This window comes from Diplotaxodon limnothrissa, linkage group LG3 (genome assembly GCF_057381915.1).
Source record: "Diplotaxodon limnothrissa isolate DT_005_m linkage group LG3, D_limnothrissa_male_GT1.1, whole genome shotgun sequence".
Classification (NCBI taxonomy): domain Eukaryota; kingdom Metazoa; phylum Chordata; class Actinopteri; order Cichliformes; family Cichlidae; genus Diplotaxodon; species Diplotaxodon limnothrissa.
The window spans coordinates 49085686-49104738 of NC_140598.1; the positions used below are offsets into that span (position 1 = coordinate 49085686).

Sequence of the window (19053 nt, forward strand, 5' to 3'; positions counted from 1 at the left end):
TTTTATTCTAAGTGCCCTCATTCGTAATTTCAGTTAAGATGTTTGTTTTTTTTCCAACATACTGACTTTCTTAAACTTTCCTTTTGCGCTTCATTTTATAGTCTGCACTCGTCACTATTCATTAAATGTCGCTATCGCATTGGAAGTATAAAATAATGCATAATAATAACAATAATCTTTTTTTAGAAAGTTTTTTTCCTTATGCTGTGCTGATCTGAGTTCAGGTTTATCCTGAAAAAACAACAACAACAACAACAACAACAAATTTCCCCCACTTTTGTTTTTTAGTATCATCATGGTGAGATCCAAATTTAATCTCCTGAAATCTCACTTACATTAAATCAAAGCGCATATTCTGCGTCACATGATACCAGTGTTTACAGCCACCCAGACCTGCGCACTGTTTGGAAAAGCTCGTGCCCAAAGGCCAAAAGAAAAAAACGCTTTATTTGCACCATTCACCGACTGCCTCATCTGCGCCCCCACCACCACCACCACCGCCACCCCGTGTACGGATTGCGGCCTCGTGGAGATGAATCTGATCAATCAGATCAATCAACAGAGATCACTGTAATCCCGGAGGTCAGTGGGAGGGCACACATCTCACACAAGCTCTGCGCAAACATGTCCACGTGTAAGAATCCATGTAACGATTTTTATTAGAATTGTTAGAGTTTTCACTTTAACTTCATTTAATGAGCAAACCTGAGTGTTGCCTCTGTGGAGCCATGCCAAACACAGCTATGTGAATATAAAAAACAAGTGAAGTTTTTATCACAATTTAAAGGGGAAAAGTCTCCCACTGGAAGATTTCAAACGAGGACATAAAAGGCTGCACGAGCCTCTTAGAAACTCTTTTAAAACAAAAAAAAAACAAAACAAAAAAACCACAAACAAAGTGCGTTAGATGTCACACACGAGCCTCCACGGAGTTCCTGTTTGTTCGGTAAATGTGCGCGTGCAGTGTGTGTGAATGCTGCTGCTCGTTAAAACGGACGCAGAGGAGCTCTGGCCCGTTGAAGGTTTCTCTACAAAGTTTTTACGTACAAAGTGGAGGAAACTAACTTTAACAAGTGGTCCACAGTGTGGTGGTTTACACAAAAAATCCCAGGTTCAGTCCCGGGAGGAAAAGACCCGCCAAATAAAACCTGTGGAGTGACGCTCTGTAGACAAAGTAGCCTTCTGTGTGGCTCTAAGGTCAAACTGTTTGAACGAAATGTACCTTTTTATAAATATGATTTCGTGTTGGTATTGAAATGCGCGATTACTGCTCTAAAATCTTCTTATTTTATTTTTTATTTTTTGCCCGTGGACTACTGAATATAATAATAAGCATGAGAAATACACAAATTTCAATTTTAGATTCAGTTCTCCCCGTTTAAAATCTGCAACAACAAAAAGAAAAGAAAGAAGAAAAATCAATATTTTTTTAAACGGAAGGAAAACTTTTGAATATAACGCCACACTTCAAAGTTACACAAACTACACTATCGTTGTGGTAATGTTTTAAATTAGAATTTCACTTGAAATTAAATGAGTTTAACTAATAATGAATTTAAATTATTATTATTAGAGTTTTACAGCATTTATTAGAAACACACAGAAAATTATCAATGTGATAATTCAGAGCGCTTGTCTGGTGTCCTCATACATGTTGCCTTTTGGTTTCTTCCACGGGATCCAAACACCGCTGCTGCTTACACTGGTCCAAACGTGACCACATATGAAAACTACTAAAGTTATGTTAGTTGTGCTTCTGTCTCCTCACCGAGTATTTAAAGAGCTACTGACTCCTGCTTTTGTGCACGTCATTATTCAAAGACATGAGTTCACTTTAACAACAGGAGGAGTCTCAAATGACAAAGAAAACAAGAAAGTAGAAAATCACAAGGTTATTAGTTTAAATGCAGATCCGTGCAGCTCTGCATTTTCCCCCAGACTACTTTTTTTTTCAGAGAAAGAAAAAGTTAAAAGCGAGCTGTGATCTCAGTCTTAGGTCAAACGGCTGTTTGTCCTTCTTTTTTCTTTTTTAAATGATTTTTAGTTTGATGCGGCAGCATCGGGGCTGGCGAATCCGGGTTTAGTTCAGGACTACAGAGGGTCCCAGGAGCGCAGAGACCTCTGTGATCTGAACACTGCGGACTTTCTTCAAACTTTTCTTTTCTTTGTTTTTGTCCCCAAAGCCGCCCATCAACTGATGAGAAGAAAACAAATCTGAAGGTCAAACGTAAGCAAATTAGAAATGCGTCAGTTTGGTGTTGTGTGGACGTTTGTGGGAGGGTTGCGACCTTTGAAACTGCGACATTACGCAGTTGCAAGAGCGGCGGTTATTTAAGATTGGTTATATAATGTTTGGAAACCAGCTGGAGAGGAATAAAGGAGAGAATCCACAACATCCTCTCCTGCTTTCTCACGGTGCTGCGTCCGCTTTTATTTATTGATTTATTTATAGGAGAAATTCCAGTGTGGAAGTTTTAAAGCGGAGCGTAAACTCAAGAATCGGGAGTAATGGCACATCGTCCCGGTTATAATTTTGATGCAGGCCTGCAGGTTGTTAAACAACTAAACCTGAACACGATGAGAACTTTTGTTGTTGTGTGTGCACAGCCTGCCTGTAGATGTTGAGATAAAGTCTCTCTCTAAAAATATATATATTTATATTATTTATATTTCTACTTCTACACTTCATTTAATAGGATTGCTGTGTTGTCTGTTGTGTGGGTGCATGCTGCTCTAGGATTAATAAAGTTTCTCTGATTCTGAGTCCTGACAGACATATATGGAAATATGAGGTGGATGAGACTTTTTCTTCAACCTTTGTAATCCCATGTATTCAATTAAAATTATAATTGAACACAGACAAAAATATTATTATAATTCTAGATCATGATCCAAGAAAAAGAAAAGGAGTGTAGTCTGTACTGTTTGGGACATTTACAGTAAATCACTAAATCTGACTAAGAGGAGGATGTCATGAGGTTTGTGTGTTGGACAGAAACATGAACTGAATTCTTGTAAAGCTTCCATGAACCGGTTACAAGTACATTTTGTGTTCAGTCTCATGCGAAACTTTTCTCCACAAAGATCCTGTAATGTCGAGAACATAAAGTAACCCTAAATCAAGTGAAGACTTCACAATTCATCTAAATTTTTTAGAGGGTAAAAAACTTTTTTTTTCCTATCCACTGAAGTCAAATAAAGAAATACTTTGTGTAAAAGACTGAATAGACTTTCTGCAGGATATCTGTTGTGCAGTGACAGTGGAGACTGCCACCAAGCATCCTTGAAATGCACTGACAGCGGACACAAAGAGCAGCCAGACTCAAACATATACATTTTTTTTAATCCATTTTCAACATTAAAAATACAAATCAAACATACCGGGAGCAACAAATAAACTGCTACATTCCTGAAACCTATCGAGCACTTCAGCTTTACACTAAGATGGATCTCTGACCTATCGTGCACAAACAAACATCAAAATAATCTATCCAATCTTTACTATACCCAGTGCGCGTGGTCTAATAATAAGAAAAAAAATTACACGCTAAATTGAATTCTTTAAGGCTGAATGCAACCAACAACAGAACGAGTAACAACAAAAACATGAACATTAACCAGCAGGAAGGAGATGTTAGGACTTCTTTCAGAGGAGATTATAAAGAGACGGCAGTGCAGCCAGATCATGGCACTTGATCTTTTAAGCACAAATTTAAGTTAGCAGAGCTCCCTCTGATCTGCAGTTGCACTGTGAAGACGGCGCTGGGACAGAGAGGTGGTGGAAGTAGTGGTTTGAAACCTGCAAACTTCCAAAGTTTAGGTGCTTCCTGGGTGGCTCGGACTAACACTGGCTAAACCTGAAAACTGCTCGGGTGACAGGATGCAGACGGATGAACAACGGGGAGTTAAGAGACAAACGGGATGTGGCGATGAAAGGCACTTTTCTGAAGGCTTCATGGATTAAAGCAAGAGATTGGAGCTTGAATAGCTGAAAGGAAAAAGCCCCTCAGAGACTTAAATACCAAAGGATGGTGGTCAGTGTGTGTTAAAGCACTGCTTTAAGGGTCTACACATGGGCAGGAGATGTTGGTCCAGGGAAAAGTTTGGGATAAAATAATGAAAATGTTTTTAAAATGATTATTCGATAATAATATAACAACAATATTTAAACAAATTCATCAGCCAATTCTTTCACCCCAGTTTAACACCCTTAAAACAACTACAGGCTATGCACACGTACACCGAATATTTGATTCGATCTTGTTTTGGTTACACATTTGTTTTTAATTTGGGGAAAACTGGTGAGTCAACAGCATCTGTAGCTCAGCAACAACAACAACAAAAAGAAGAAGAAGAAAAAGAAAAGACAAGACTTAAAACACGAGAGGTAAACGTCAGATTTTGATGTCAGCTCCTCTTAAATGGTAAATGGTCTGTATTTGTATAGCGCTTTACTTGGTCCTAAGGACCCCAAAAAAGAACGAGAAGGAGCTTTTAAAGTACACACACCTATCACACAGAGTGAAAACCAGCTTAGAAAATCCTGACATATGTCAGCAGATCAGTGCCAGATAGCAGGAGAGCAGGTACTGAAGCATCACTTTCCCCTCCCTCCAGTGTGGCAGCTGTACATTCATTCCTCACCTACTGAAACAAGCCTATGTTTTATTTTGAAAGGCAGACTGGGGAAAGTGAAATGTTTGGGGCAGGTTGGTTCAAATACAACAGAAATATTAGGTATACCTGCTGAGATGGGTTTAACATGAACACTGAAGATGCAGACACATTTTATATTTAGGTCTTCCTTTAAATAGAGAACACTGCAGCACAACTGGTAAAAGATGGCCTTGAGATTGGAGCAGTAACGGATGCAGAGTTCTTTAGCACCCCTGATAGTCACACAGAGGTATTGCATGTTAAACAATGTTCCTAATTCGCTCTCGTCCTCCCTGAATTGCGCAGATTAGAGCCTTAATTTAGGGTCAAGCTTTTGAAGTCGTAAATGAGCCCTTGTTTACTCCTAACTCTATGAATCCAGGCGGGCTTTGCACATCAGAAAAAGACTAAAACTGAACCACAAGTAGTTGTGAGGCTGTGCTGATTTACAGGCAGACGCTGCCCTCTAACGGATGAACAAGGAAAGCACAACAGTTGAAGACAGAAAAGCAAGAGGACTTAATTACATGTTCCTTCAGAGTGAAGGTCAGAGCTGAGGAATGTTTTTCACGTCTCAGGATGAAAACCATTTCTGAGGTCCAGTGAACAGTGAATCACACCAGAGGTGGAAAAGCTGCACAGCCCGTGGCACTAATAGTGTGTGTGTGTGTGTGTGTGTGTATTAACGGGCAGCTCAGGAGGTTTCTGTTTCTTTTTCTATCTGTGAAGATGGCAGGTGTGTGAACTTCTGTAGGCGTTTGTGGATGTGTGAAACAACTGGGAACAGAAGGCTGACATTTAGTCAAATCCCTGCCAGTCACTCTGCTCAGAGTCGTACTCGAGCTCCGGACCGATGCAGCGAACGCCTTCCAGCAGCATGGGGGTACCATGGTGACGATCTGGACAAGAGGCAGAGAGACAAAAAGAAATCGTTACTCTAATCAGCGCGATTCTTACATTACAATATGAACTGTAATGAGAGATTAATCAAGGCTGTCGACTGCTAAGGGCATGCTGGGAAATGACCTGCTTCACTAGCCTGAATTTACTGTAAGAGGCATTTAATGAAACTAAATAATCTAAATGTTAATTTAAAACAAAATAAATACAGATTCTGATCCTGCACATATTCAAGACTCTTGTAGCTTTCTTTACAAACCTAAATGTGATAAGTCAATAGTTATGTGGGAAATTTACATTTGAAAAAAGTAAAAAGACCTTTGATCATGTAGTACTATATGGCCCAGTGTTCAGGCATGAAACTGGTCTGCACATAAAAACTACAAATTTTAAATATGAACTTTAAGGCTTTTAGACGTGGAGGCGGCTCTTTGTGATTGAGCATAAGAGTCGATATCCGGCCACTAGATGGCTGCAGAGTCTAAAATCTGCAGAGAAACAAGTCCGAATTTCTGGACGTTCTGGTACCAGGAAGCCTTGTGCTGTTAGTTTAGAGTGGATGGCGTTATGAGAGTGGCTGTCCCAGCACGAAGCCTGAATGACCTAAAAGTAACAAATTTTATTTCTCGCTCAAATTAAAGAAACATTGGATATCTATAACTTTTTCTTTCTGATATCTCTTCCTGTTTAATCTCCCTTCCCACTATTGCCAAGTGCTCCCTCATACAGGACTGTGTGATTGCTGGGGTTTCCTCTCTAATACTGTAGTGTCTGTACCTTAAAATATAAAGTGCCTTGAAGTGATTGTCACTGTGAATTGGTGCTGTTTAAATAAAGCAGAACTGAATCGAATGTGGTCCATGAACTAAATCAATTTGAAACCCTTCAGCTAGACACAACCACTGAAAGTCAGGCACTGGAAATGTCTGACAGGAGTCAGTTATTTGGAGCTACATTACAATCTGACAATAACCTTTGATGGCATGTTCTGGTGCAATAACAATAAAACATCGTCAGTCTATTCCAGCCACACCTTTGCACATTATGAACAGTGTTTCACAACATCAAAGTATTTGAGCAAACAGAGGCAAAAAAGAGAGTGACATATTTTCCTTCCTTTAAGTCTTGTTGTAGAGCATTTAGAAGTGGAAACATGACCTGTGAGCACTTGGCTTTAAAAAGCTCAGGCATCGGTCTCAAACTCATGTATATAATCCACGATGTGCACACGGTGTGAGAGACACAGACCGAGCGGCTCCTTTAAGAGAGGCAGCCCCCTTTTTCACCCCCCTCCTCCTTCTCCCCTGAGGCATCTACTCTACTTCTCCACAGTCCCTCCTCCCACCCTGCAGCAGCAGGCGCATGCTTTTTTTCGTGACTGCAGGATACACATGCAGCAACGCATTGGTGGTTCAGTGGTAGAATTCTCGCCTGCCACGCGGGAGGCCCGGGTTCGATTCCCGGCCAATGCAATTTCTTTAATTTTTTTTCCCCCCAGCCCTAATACTGCCAAAATTACTGCCAGAAGTCTGTCGTAGACTTTAAAATACACAGCTGAATGTACAGTTACAAAGCTTAAAATTTTCACAAGTAACACATCCCCTTCCCCTCTGGACACACGATATATGTCCATGAAATAACTAAACTACTCATCCAGGCCATCATAGTCTAAGGACCTTGGAAAGAAAAGCGTCTGGACTTCTTTAAGTTGCTTGAAGACGTTTCACCTCTCATCCGAGAAGCTTCTTCAGTTCAAAGGGTCAAATGGTGGAGAGTCCCAGATCAAACTACTCCCACACGTTTGCGAGCTTGTCTGCAGCCACTCCTATTGTTATCTTACCTACTTGCAACATGTGAAACTCACTAATCTGCTTTCTAACAGTACATGTTTTGATCGTCACCGGTGAGTGGCTAAAGACTTAAAGCACTTTGACATCAGGTGATTCTTTTTACCATACTGTTTTGGATACACCGTTTTTTTAAGGTATTAAGAAATAACGTATATGGGCTCCAACAAACGACCACCTTAAGAATAGATGAACATAAAAATAACTAGCAGTTCAAGCTTTCATCAAATTAGATTAAAATATTGGGAATGTCTATTACAGTTTCCCTACAAGATAAAATCACTTTTTACATTTTAATAACTAACTAAAAACTACCATTAGGATGCTTCCTATCAGCCTCACTGGATATATAATAATTAACTATACATCGGATAACAACCATGTGTATTTATACAAGACTAAAGGCTCAGCCTGCAGCTGAGTTGTATTATACTCCGTCACTGATCTGATGTGAGCGGTACAGCTGACGTAGAGTTTAATCCATTGATCTGGTTTTCATCCAGGACTCAGTTACACACAAACATCTGAACAGATGTTCAGGCCACATTATGAGGATAAAAATAAACACTAAACAACACAGCCATCATTCATCCTCAACTACGCAAGTACCACACACGCACGCACGCACGCACGCGCACACACACACACACACACACACACACACACACACACCACGTTCTGCTATATTTACACAGACACAGATGGAAAAACACACTGCGCACCCCCTTTAACTAATTCTCCATCTGCTGAGAGAAACGCCACAGACTAATTCAGTCTCACTGACATGGATTGAAGAGGAGGATGCAAATTTATTATTACAGCCTCCGCGCAGCAGGACAGAGCAGAACAAAAGATTTATGGATTACAAGAGCCATATTGTTTCTGTCGTATCCCTCACCACAGAAAAGGGGACTTTTTAAAATGATTTTTCGGTTAGTATTTCTGAACATTTTTGTTTTTATTATTTTAAAAAATTTGACCACAAAAAAATTTAGCCTTTCTTTTTTAGTGGTTCATTGTGACTTACTTTGGTTGTTGTTTTAAAAGTTATTCAGACCCAAAAATTCAAAGTAACCAGCAGGTGGCAGCAGCACACCAGAAACAAGCGACCTTTGGGATTATCTGTTAGTTCTCCCTTTAAAACCAAAGAAGAAATGACTGATCATTTATAAATTAAAAAGTAAAATATAATGAAAATACACTCACAGGACACTTTATTAGGTACACCTTACTAGAACCGCATTGGCCCTCTTTTTACCTTCAACATTGCTTTAATTCTTCATGATTCAACAAAGTGCCGGAAACATTCCTCCGAGATTTTGGTCCATGTTGACATGACAGCGTCACACAGCTGCCGCACATCCATGATGTGAATCTCCTGTTCCACCACATCCCAAAGGTCATGTCTACATGGATAAAAGCATCGAGCTGCTGCAATGTGACTCGCTGAGTAGGCGCTTTCATTGATGCGTCCTTGAACAGGTGTACTCAATGAAGCGGTCAGTGAGGGCAAATTCTGATGTTATGTAGTTTGATCATTTAACTTTATAGGTCATTTAACAGTCTGGGAGAACTACCAATTATATATTAATTATCAAATAAATCATTTATCAATAAGTTAATCAGGTATTTATGTATTTTACCTCATGTAAGAAGACATGGAGGAACAAACAAACAAAAAAAAACACTTTTAAGAACCACTTCAGATTTTAGAAAACCTGTGGAAAATGTATGATTTGTTTCCACAAGTTTATGAAATTTTATTAATCAAATTAAGTGATAAAAACTAAACCAAATGGCTCCTGGTCAGTTTGTCCTCTACACTTAATGAGGTAAATCGTCTTTGGCCTTCCTTCGAGGTTTCATGAGCCTTAGCAACTAATCTATGGAAGCCTTCCAGTCATTTCAGTTTAATAAGTTCCCAAATGATTAATGGTTTTATAATAGAAAGTCTCACGGGCATAGGTAGTCGTATGGTAATGACTGAAAAATCAATCAACTACACAATGCCTCAGCTATAAAAAAAAGAAAAAGGTCTTTTATAGGATACAATGTGGTGTATTTGTAACTATTTATACAGAAGAAGCAGACAAGATTATATTATCACATATATGTTGTTAAACACAACCTTACCCATGACTCTGGCGTGAACTTTAACTCTGACGCAGACGTCGTCGTTGGTCTCGCTCAGCAGCCTCACCTCCTCACACAGAACTCCCTCGTGCTGGGTTATGTACTCGCACGTTATCTTCAGACCTCCTGGAGAGACATGCAGGACAAAAAAATAGCAACAAAGACAGAAAAGAGAGTAAGTTTCCTCTTTATTGGCACGTTTTACTAACGCACGCACATCTCTACTTTATCGTCTCTGCGTGAGATGTTTTTCATAAGGATAATTCGAGTGTCAGACAATCCAGAACAAAATGTCAACAGGATGGAAAAAAAACAAACACAACTGACTGATAAGCACATGAATATATACACACACACACGCGCACACACACAAGACAAACATAGTAGCACACCTGTTAACATAATCAGGCTGAGAGTAATATAAAGGGTGTGACGATAAACTGAAAGTAAAGGTCAGTAACCTGCTTCAATTACAGGCATGCAGTCGGCATGACTCCCAGAAACCTCTGACCCATTTCAGCTGTTTTATTGGCCAGGAGAAGCTCACGTTCATGCTAGCAGTTAAAAAATGTCTTTTTTTAGCCCACACAGGTGGCAGATGTTTAGGGTTTACCGACTATTGCGGCATGACAGGCGGCAGGAACACAGAGAAACACAGGAAAGCGTCTGAAAGTCAGATCTGTTCCTATGATTTTTTTTTTTTTTTTTTCAAAGAAGGATCTCTGTGCTGACCTGAGCTGAACTGTCTGCTGCTGTAATCCTCAGCCATCTGGAACTCTGCAGCCTGTGACTGTGCTGCCGAGTTACTTACTTTTTAGCTTAGCTATGCTTTCGAAAAATATGACTGCCACTATCCTTCAACACAGTCCGAACTCTCTGAGGCAGCTTTCTTGTAATGTCTTCAAGTTGGAATAGTTCTTGAGGGTTCTTGAAGGACAGTCAAAGCCCTTTTTTGGATGTTTCTGCCTTTTATTATGTTCTCTGTCAACACACTGCGTCAATAATGTTGAGTTACGATGAATTATAATCTGTTTTTTAATGCTGTTGCCAATCAGTCGATTTCCAGTTGGAACTGCACAGTGGATCATTTTGCAGATCAACATTAGCCGAGGTGGAGGTGGCAGAAAGCAGATGTAAGATTTTCACTGGGAGTGACAAGAATGGACAAGATTAGAAATGAGTGCATCAGAGGGATGGCTCAGGCAGTTTGGTGGCAAAGTTAGAGAGACAAGACTGAGATGTTTGCATATGTGCAGAGCAGAGACAGAGGATATATCGGACAAAGGGTGTTGAAGATGGAGCAGGCAGGCAGGAAGAAAGGAAGACAACAGTTGAGGTTCCTGGATGTAGTGAAGGACATGCAGAGGGTTGGTGTTGACAAGGTGAGGTGGAGGAAGATGATCCACTGTGGCAATTCCCTAAAAGGAATCGGCCGAAGAAGAAGAAGAAGCATGGTGTTACTAGCAATTTAATGTCTATGACAACAAAGAGTATAAAACCTCAGCATTGGTGCCCTGGATGGTTTACCTGTCTTGTGATCATTCACTGGAGATAGGTGAGATAGTTGGTCAGTGAAAACGTGTTACAGAATATGAAATGTCTCATTTTCCCTACATTTTGATATCAGGTCATCTTCTAGCCATGATTCCTCAAAGCAGTTTTCTAATATGATCATAGTCTGAGGTGTTCAGTTGGGAACTTTTTTTTTTTTTTATGAGATTTTGATATAAAATGACCCAAATGTATTGTAAACACAGTACCAATGACCTTTATACCACAAAAGGTCTGCCTGACTCACAGTTTAAACAGGAAACTAATGACTGTAAACTGCAAATGCAGCTTGTTTTACATATACTGACTGGGAAAGAACAGGGCTTCGTGTCACTGAAAGTGAGGGCTGAAGGATGGCAGCTGATTAGTTTAACAAAATAACTATCAACATGTACCAGCTTATCTCACAGCTTTAGATAAGCATTTAATTGAGTTTTTAGCCTGTATTTCACCTCTCAGGCAACATACATGTGAGCTGTTAGTGGAAGACATTTCCTCCATTTAATTGAGATTATTGCAACTGTAGTAACTGCTCTGCTCCCAAATTACAGAACGTATGATAACTCATCTAATCTACAAACATTTCTTCTGTAGCCAAGCCTCTGTTTTTATTGCAACACATTTTGTAGTTAGAATAATGATAAAGGTACAACTAACGTCAATAGCAGCCTGCATGCAGATCATTCTAGTAACGCTACTCTGTGTTGTTATTATGGTTTTTTCTTCTTAGCATCTGCTTATTAAACGCCGGTAAGTCTGACAATATTACAGAGTCTGGTCACTGACTAAAGCCGGATTTATGCTCCTGCTTTTGTCTCTGTTAGCTCTCAGAGAGAGGGATCATGGGAGTTCAACCAATGCAGAGGCTACAGAGGTACACTCGCCTGCAGTCCTCCAAAAACAGACAACACAATGTAAACCTTGTGCGATGTACTCTGGAGAGGCTACAAAGCTTTGTATAGCAGCGCACAGGCTAACAGGGCATCATACGACTCCTAAAGGGATCAGCCAAACAAAGAAAAAGAAGATGATATTATGGTTTTAAAAGCAATAGGAGTATAAAACCACAGCATTGGTACTAACATATTAGACTTTAGGCCAGCCTGTTGTGCAGTCCTTATGCTATATTCACTAATCTGTTACTACTGATTTGGTTTTATTACCTAAAGCGAATCTAAAATAATCACATCTGACATAAAGACTGCACTACATGAAAAATGATTTTCCCATTTTTGACTTTTTCAGTAATCATTAAGCTAACATGTTACATAAGACTGATCATGATGGACAAATCCCAAACCAGTGACCTAGTTTAGCTCAAAGTCATCAGTCAAAAGATGCGACACAGACAGGCATTGATCATTTGAACGTAATTACAAATTTACATTATTATTACTTTTCACAATTTTAATGGAAAACTGTTTTTTGTTTTTCCATCGCTCGTGACCTCACCCTCTTGTGCTGGTGTGATATCAGTGATCCGGAGGTGTGGACCGGGTAGCGGCGCTGGACACACATTTTTACCCAGAGCTGGGATCTCAGGCAGGGTGAACACTATTTCATACCGGTGCTGTGTCTTCAAGAAGCCGACCTGTAGAGAGGGAGAAGAGGTTTTAAACAAGAGTCCAGCACAGATTTAGAGATGAAGGCAAATCATTTTGTTTTCTTTCTCCTTCCTTTATTCAGCCACATCAAAGGGAAAGAAAGGTTAGCTGAGCAGAGACGGTCTATATAGAGAAGAAAGTGGTTGAGCCGTGCTCTCACATTTCATAGTGTAAGCCTATTACGGGTACATAAAAATGATTTATTTTATGGATACATATAAGCGCTCCACTACCGGGCTGAGTTTTCCTTGAGAGAGTCCTCTAATTGAAATGATTATCTGTGGCTTCAGTGATTGTAATCCCATCACCTCTGCCAGATTTTCATTGTAGCCTGATGGGGAAAGAAAACCAAATTACCCTCTGAATTTCACTCAACTCCAAAATCATTTTAGTGATGCTAATCGCGCGTGTGTGAAGCCTTCAGCACTTATTCTTCTACTCAAGTATGAAAGCCATCAGCTCCAGCACCCAAACAACTTTAGCACCCAATGATGGTAGACATTTAGCATAGCCAGGATCAAGTGCAAGAATTGCAACAAAAGAAAATTAACACATTTGTTTGATTTCAGTACTTTTGAAACAAAAAAAGGCAAACAGAGAATAATTTTATGTTTTCAAACGTGAGAAATTTAGGCTTTTCCAAGTTCTAATACAAACAAGTTCCACATATAAACAACGCACATAGCATTCAGCAACGTGTAATTGCCTGAAACTTGCATTCCTTCCAGTGGCCAGGGGAGACTTTTCTAACTAAAGTCTATGGGAAAATTATTCTCTTCTAAAGTGATTTATGATCTTAGTAAAAACACTCCAATGACGACCTTATGCTCTTTCAAAGTTGAGCTAATTTCAAATCTTAGGTAAAACAGTATAATACTCATTTTTGCAAATGAAGGTCCAATTTGGTGTAAAATAGACAATAATCCTATACATATAGCATTAGTTCACAACAATAGTCATCTCAAGGTGCTTTATACTGCAGCATAAAGAGGTTAAAATATTACACAACATTCTTTTTTATGCAAGTCACTACAGCATGAGCATACAGTATCACTCGGTTTCTAAGTCAGATCCAATAGTGACTCATTACATATAATTTAACTCTATAAACCAGAGAGTGTAGATCCATCTTCTTCATATATTTATTCTTAGGTTTTATTATATTAAAATACGAATGTATTTATGATTTAGACAGCTGCTCAGGTACCCAACAGTTGATTCTGTTCATCTGGACGCAGCATTTTCAGTGAGCAAAACGTTTCGGCACTCATCCAAGTGGCCTCTTCAGACTGTAGTGACTTGCTTAAAAAAAGGATGTTGTGTAATATTTTAACCTCTTTCAGACTGAAGAAGTTGCTGAAGAAATTATTAGCCCTGGCTTTGGTGATTGTAATCCCATCACCTCTGCCAGATTTTCATTGTAGCCTGATGGGGAAAGAAAACCAAATTACAGGGAGTGCAGAATTATTAGGCAAATGAGTATTTTGTCCACATCATCCTCTTCATGCATGTTGTCTTACTCCAAGCTGTATAGGCTCGAAAGCCTACTACCAATTAAGCATATTAGGTGATGTGCATCTCTGTAATGAGAAGGGGCGTGGTCTAATGACATCAACACCCTATATCAGGTGTGCATAATTATTAGGCAACGTCCTTTCCTTTGGCAAAATGGGTCAAAAGAAGGACTTGACAGGCTCAGAAAAGTCTAAAATAGTGAGATATCTTGCAGAGGGATGCAGCAGTCTCAAAATTGCAAAGCTTCTGAAGCGTGATCATCGACCAATCAAGCGTTTCATTTAAAATAGTCAACAGGGTCGCAAGAAGCGTGTGGAAAAACCAAGGCGCAAAATAACTGCCCATGAACTGAGAAAAGTCAAGCGTGCAGCTGCCAAGATGCCACTTGCCACCAGTTTGGCCATATTTCAGAGCTGCAACATCACTGGAGTGCCCAAAAGCACAAGGTGAGCAGGTCAGCCACTAATCAGAAGGTCGGTGGTTCGATCCCAGGCTGCATCCTGGCTGCATGCCAAATATCCTTGGGCAAGATACTAACCCCGTGTTTGCCTACTGGTGGTGGTCAGAGGGCCCGGTGGCGCCTGTGTCCGGCAGCCTCGCCTCTGTCAGTGCGCCCCAGGGCAGCTGTGGCTACAATGTAGCTTGCTATCGCCAGTGTGTGAATGTGTGTGTGAATGGGTGGATGACTGAATGTAGTGTAAAGCGCTTTGGGGTCCTATGGACTAGAAAAGCGCTATACAAATGCAGGCCATTTACCATTTACCATTTACTCAGAGACATGGCCAAGGTAAGAAAGGCTGAAAGATGACCACCACTGAACAAGACACACAAGCTGAAACGTCAAGACTGGGCCAAAAAATATCTCAAGACTGGTTTTTCTAAGGTTTTATGGACTGATGAAATGAGAGTGAGTCTTGATGGGCCAGATGGATGGGCCCGTGGCTGGATTGGTAAAGGGCAGAGAGCTCCAGTCCGACTCAGACGCCAGCAAGGTGGAGGTGGAGTACTGGTTTGGGCTGGTATCATCAAAGATGAGCTTGTGGGGCCTTTTCGGGTTGAGGATGGAGTCAAGCTCAACTCCCAGTCCTACTGCCAGTTTCTGGAAGACACCTTCTTCAAGCAGTGGTACAGGAAGAAGTCTGCATCCTTCAAGAAAAACATGATTTTCATGCAGGACAATGCTCCATCACACGCGTCCAAGTACTCCACAGCGTGGCTGGCAAGAAAGGGTATAAAAGAAGAAAAACTAATGACATGGCCTCCTTGTTCACCTGATCTGAACCCCATTGAGAACCTGCGGTCCATCATCAAATGTGAGATTTACAAGGAGGGAAAACAGTACACCTCTCTGAACAGTGTCTGGGAGGCTGTGGTTGCTGCTGCACGCAATGTTGATGGTGAACAGATCAAAACACTGACAGAATCCATGGATGGCAGGCTTTTGAGTGTCCTTGCAAAGAAAGGTGGCTATATTGGTCGCTGATTTGTTTTTGTTTTGTTTTTGAATGTCAGAAATGTATATTTGTGAATGTGGAGATGTTATATTGGTTTCACTGGTAAAAATAAATAATTGAAATGGGTATATATTTGTTTTTTGTTAAGTTGCCTAATAATTATGCACAGTAATAGTCACCTGCACACACAGATATCCCCCTAAAATAGCTAAAAGTAAAAACAAACTAAAAACTACTTCCAGAATCATTCAGCTTTGATATTAATGAGTTTTTTGGGTTCATTGAGAACATGGTTGTTGTTCAATAATAAAATTATTCCTCAAAAATACAACTTGCCTAATAATTCTGCACTCCCTGTACCTTCTGAATTACCTCATCCAAGTGACTTCTTCAGATGGAAGAAGTCACTTGGATGAGAAAATGTGTCTCCCACTAAAAACACTACGTCCAGATCAACAGACTCCCCTTTTGGGGATTTATTTAACTGGATGATTGAGCATGCATCAAGAAGCTGCTCAGATAGTTTAGGAAGTTTAAGAAATTTGAAATTTTGTCAAACGTTTTCATTCTCTGACAGTTTGTGCACTTAGCATGAGGCCACAATCACCATCATCAAATGCACTGATGGGAGTGGAAAGTTCTGCAAAAAATCTACTAACCACTGTGACCAGATTTCTACAAAGAGCAGCACAACTCAGCAGGTCAAAATCAAGCGGAACCAATGTGGGAGTGAGTACTGTACTCGCCAAATTGTTACAGGGTAAGCACAGGTTTTACACCTTAGGCCTAGATTATACTTTGCAGGATATGAATACAGTGAGCTGGAGACCCGACGGTGGAGTAGTCTTTTCTGTTATACACGTTTGATTTCTGCTATATTGGGCCTCTCTTCCTCCCACCACATTCCACATTAGGTTCAGTTCAGTCTGCCATTCTGATAACCCTCTGCAATAAATTAACACCCAGTGACAACTATCACAACCACAAAAGCTGTAAAATGAGACATGCATTTTTTCAGTGATAAATTCAGTGTTATTTGCAATAACTAGCCTACCGCTCTCCTCATGTTTGTGTGAATCATTTGAATACCCTTCTCCCAAAATTGTTGTGCACTGAAAGGGAAACCTCCACCCAGTTTAGTTTGAAAAATATTCATTGTGCCTCTTTATAAAATCTGAGCAGCAGATCTTCAACACCAAAAGAACATTTTGCACTGATGCTGCCCACAAATCTGGTCCATAGCAACCAACTGAAAACATAAAACTTGGTAAAAGATCTGTAGAGTCAGTCAATTATCCTGCATTTTATGCTCAAACCTGAGATAAAGAGTATTATAGTTGGCATAGTAAGTGCAAGACAAAGCTGCAAAAAGTTAGTGTGGGATGATATAGTAGTAGAGATATAGAAGTAGCAGCCTCATATTAAGCAAAGAGAAAAATTCATGAGGGGGAGTTATCACAGCAAGTGGTGAAGAAAGCTGTGCAGAGGAGACGAGATATACAGATACATCGAGAGTGAGAGAGAGAGAATGAGACAGCAGGGCCATGCAGGCAAGGAGAGATAAGCGTAAAGACCCTCCAGCTAAAGCTGCAAACGGCATTTTCAGCCCCACGCGACCCCTGGTTAAAGCAACGGGCAGAGCAGAGGCTCCAAACAGCGCTACAGAGACAAGAGGGAATGCTGAAGGAGCGCTGCAGAGAAGAACAATCGTTCTGTGAGTGTAGTCCCACGCACGTCCACACACTGTGAAATTCAAATTTCAGGCTCCACATTAAAACAACAAAATAAAGAGTTTAGGCAGGAAAAAGCCCAACCAAACAGTTGGAAGTGAAAAACTCAGCGTGAACCATTTCAGTTCATAAGAAAAAGAAAGCATTCCTGTTTTTGGTATTACAATATATCATGTGTAACACTGGAAGCGTTCACCCAAAAACAATGGTCCGATTCAGCTGGCTGACAAATACCACACATTTCAAGAACTCGTCACCCCACTTCACCAAGACAGTTCAGTCAGTACTTATGAACACACAACACTGACTGCTGACTACATGTAGAAGCAGGGAACGCTTACTTGGAAGACATCACTTGTGAGAACAAAAAAAAATTCTCTGTAGACCGAGTGAGCCACTGACTTGCAAAGATTGAGCTGTAAGCTATTTGTCTGGTTACATTTGCTTTATAGCTGCTGGCAATACTTACATAACACATAAGAAATTAATTTTTGCTGGACTTCAAAGGGCAACTCCATAGAGTCAGCTTCATTTATTCAGAGTGCCGACATGCAGCTTAAGCAGATTATACTAGGAGCACTCAATAACTCAATCAGTTACCAGAGTAACCAAGGTTACTGAACAACATATAAGTTTACACTGCTATGTAACCATTTCAGTCAGTGCTCTCACTATACAGGGAGTGCAGAATTATTAGGCAAATGAGTATTTTGTCCACATCATCCTCTTCATGCAAGTTGTCTTACTCCAAGCTGTATAGGCTCGAAAGCCTACTACCAATTAAGCATATTAGGTGATGTGCATCTCTGTAATGAGAAGGGGTGTGGTCTAATGACATCAACACCCTATATCAGGTGTGCATAATTATTAGGCAACTTCCTTTCCTTTGACAAAATGGGTCAAAAGAAGGACTTGACAGGCTCAGAAAAGTCTAAAATAGTGAGATATCTTGCAGAGGGATGCAGCAGTCTCAAAATTGCAAAGCTTCTGAAGCGTGATCATCGAACAATCAAGCGTTTCATTCACAATAGTCAACAGGGTCGCAAGAAGCGTGTGGAAAAACCAAGGTGCAAAATAACTCCCTATGAACTGAGAAAAGTCAAGCGTGCAGCTGCCAAGATGCCACTTGCCACCAGTTTGGCCATATTTCAGAGCTGCAACATCACTGGAGTGCCCAAAAGCACAAGGTGTGCAATACTCAGAGACATGGCCAAGGTAAGAAAGGCTGAAAGACGACCACCACTGAACAAGACACACAAGCTGAAACGTCAAGACTGGGCCAAGAAATATCTCAAGACTGGTTTTTCTAAGGTTTTATGGACTGATGAAATGAGAGTGAGTCTTGATGGGCCAGATGGATGGGCCCGTGGCTGGATTGGTAAAGGGCAGAGAGCTCCAGTCCGACTCAGACGCCAGCAAGGTGGAGGTGGAGTACTGGTTTGGGCTGGTATCATCAAAGATGAGCTTGTGGGGCCTTTTTGGGTTGAGGATGGAGTCAAGCTCAACTCCCAGTCCTACTGCCAGTTTCTGGAAGACACCTTCTTCAAGCAGTGGTACAGGAAGAAGTCTGCATCCTTCAAGAAAAACATGATTTTCATGCAGGACAATGCTCCATCACACGCGTCCAAGTACTCCACAGCGTGGCTGGCAAGAAAGGGTATAA

At 40.5% G+C, this 19053-nt stretch overlaps 1 protein-coding gene and 1 non-coding gene across 3 annotated transcripts in view; one reads left to right on the forward strand and one right to left on the reverse strand.

The window, feature by feature from the left end:
* Positions 1 to 3831: 3831 nt before the first annotated feature.
* The window catches only part of adisspb (adipose secreted signaling protein b), a 49790-nt gene continuing 34568 nt past the window's right edge, over positions 3832 to 19053 (reverse strand). For both annotated transcript variants that reach the window (XM_085349511.1, XM_085349510.1), the window contains exons 4-6: positions 12540 to 12678; positions 9537 to 9662; positions 3832 to 5555 (exon numbers count right to left, since the gene is read on the reverse strand). In XM_085349511.1, the coding sequence (XP_085205637.1) occupies positions 5455 to 5555; positions 9537 to 9662; positions 12540 to 12678 (366 nt within the window). In that variant the 3' untranslated portion in view covers positions 3832 to 5454. The remainder of the gene's footprint in view (positions 5556 to 9536; positions 9663 to 12539; positions 12679 to 19053) is intronic.
* trnag-gcc (transfer RNA glycine (anticodon GCC)) lies at positions 6958 to 7028 on the forward strand. The gene has a single exon. It is a non-coding gene; the product is annotated as a tRNA-Gly (tRNA).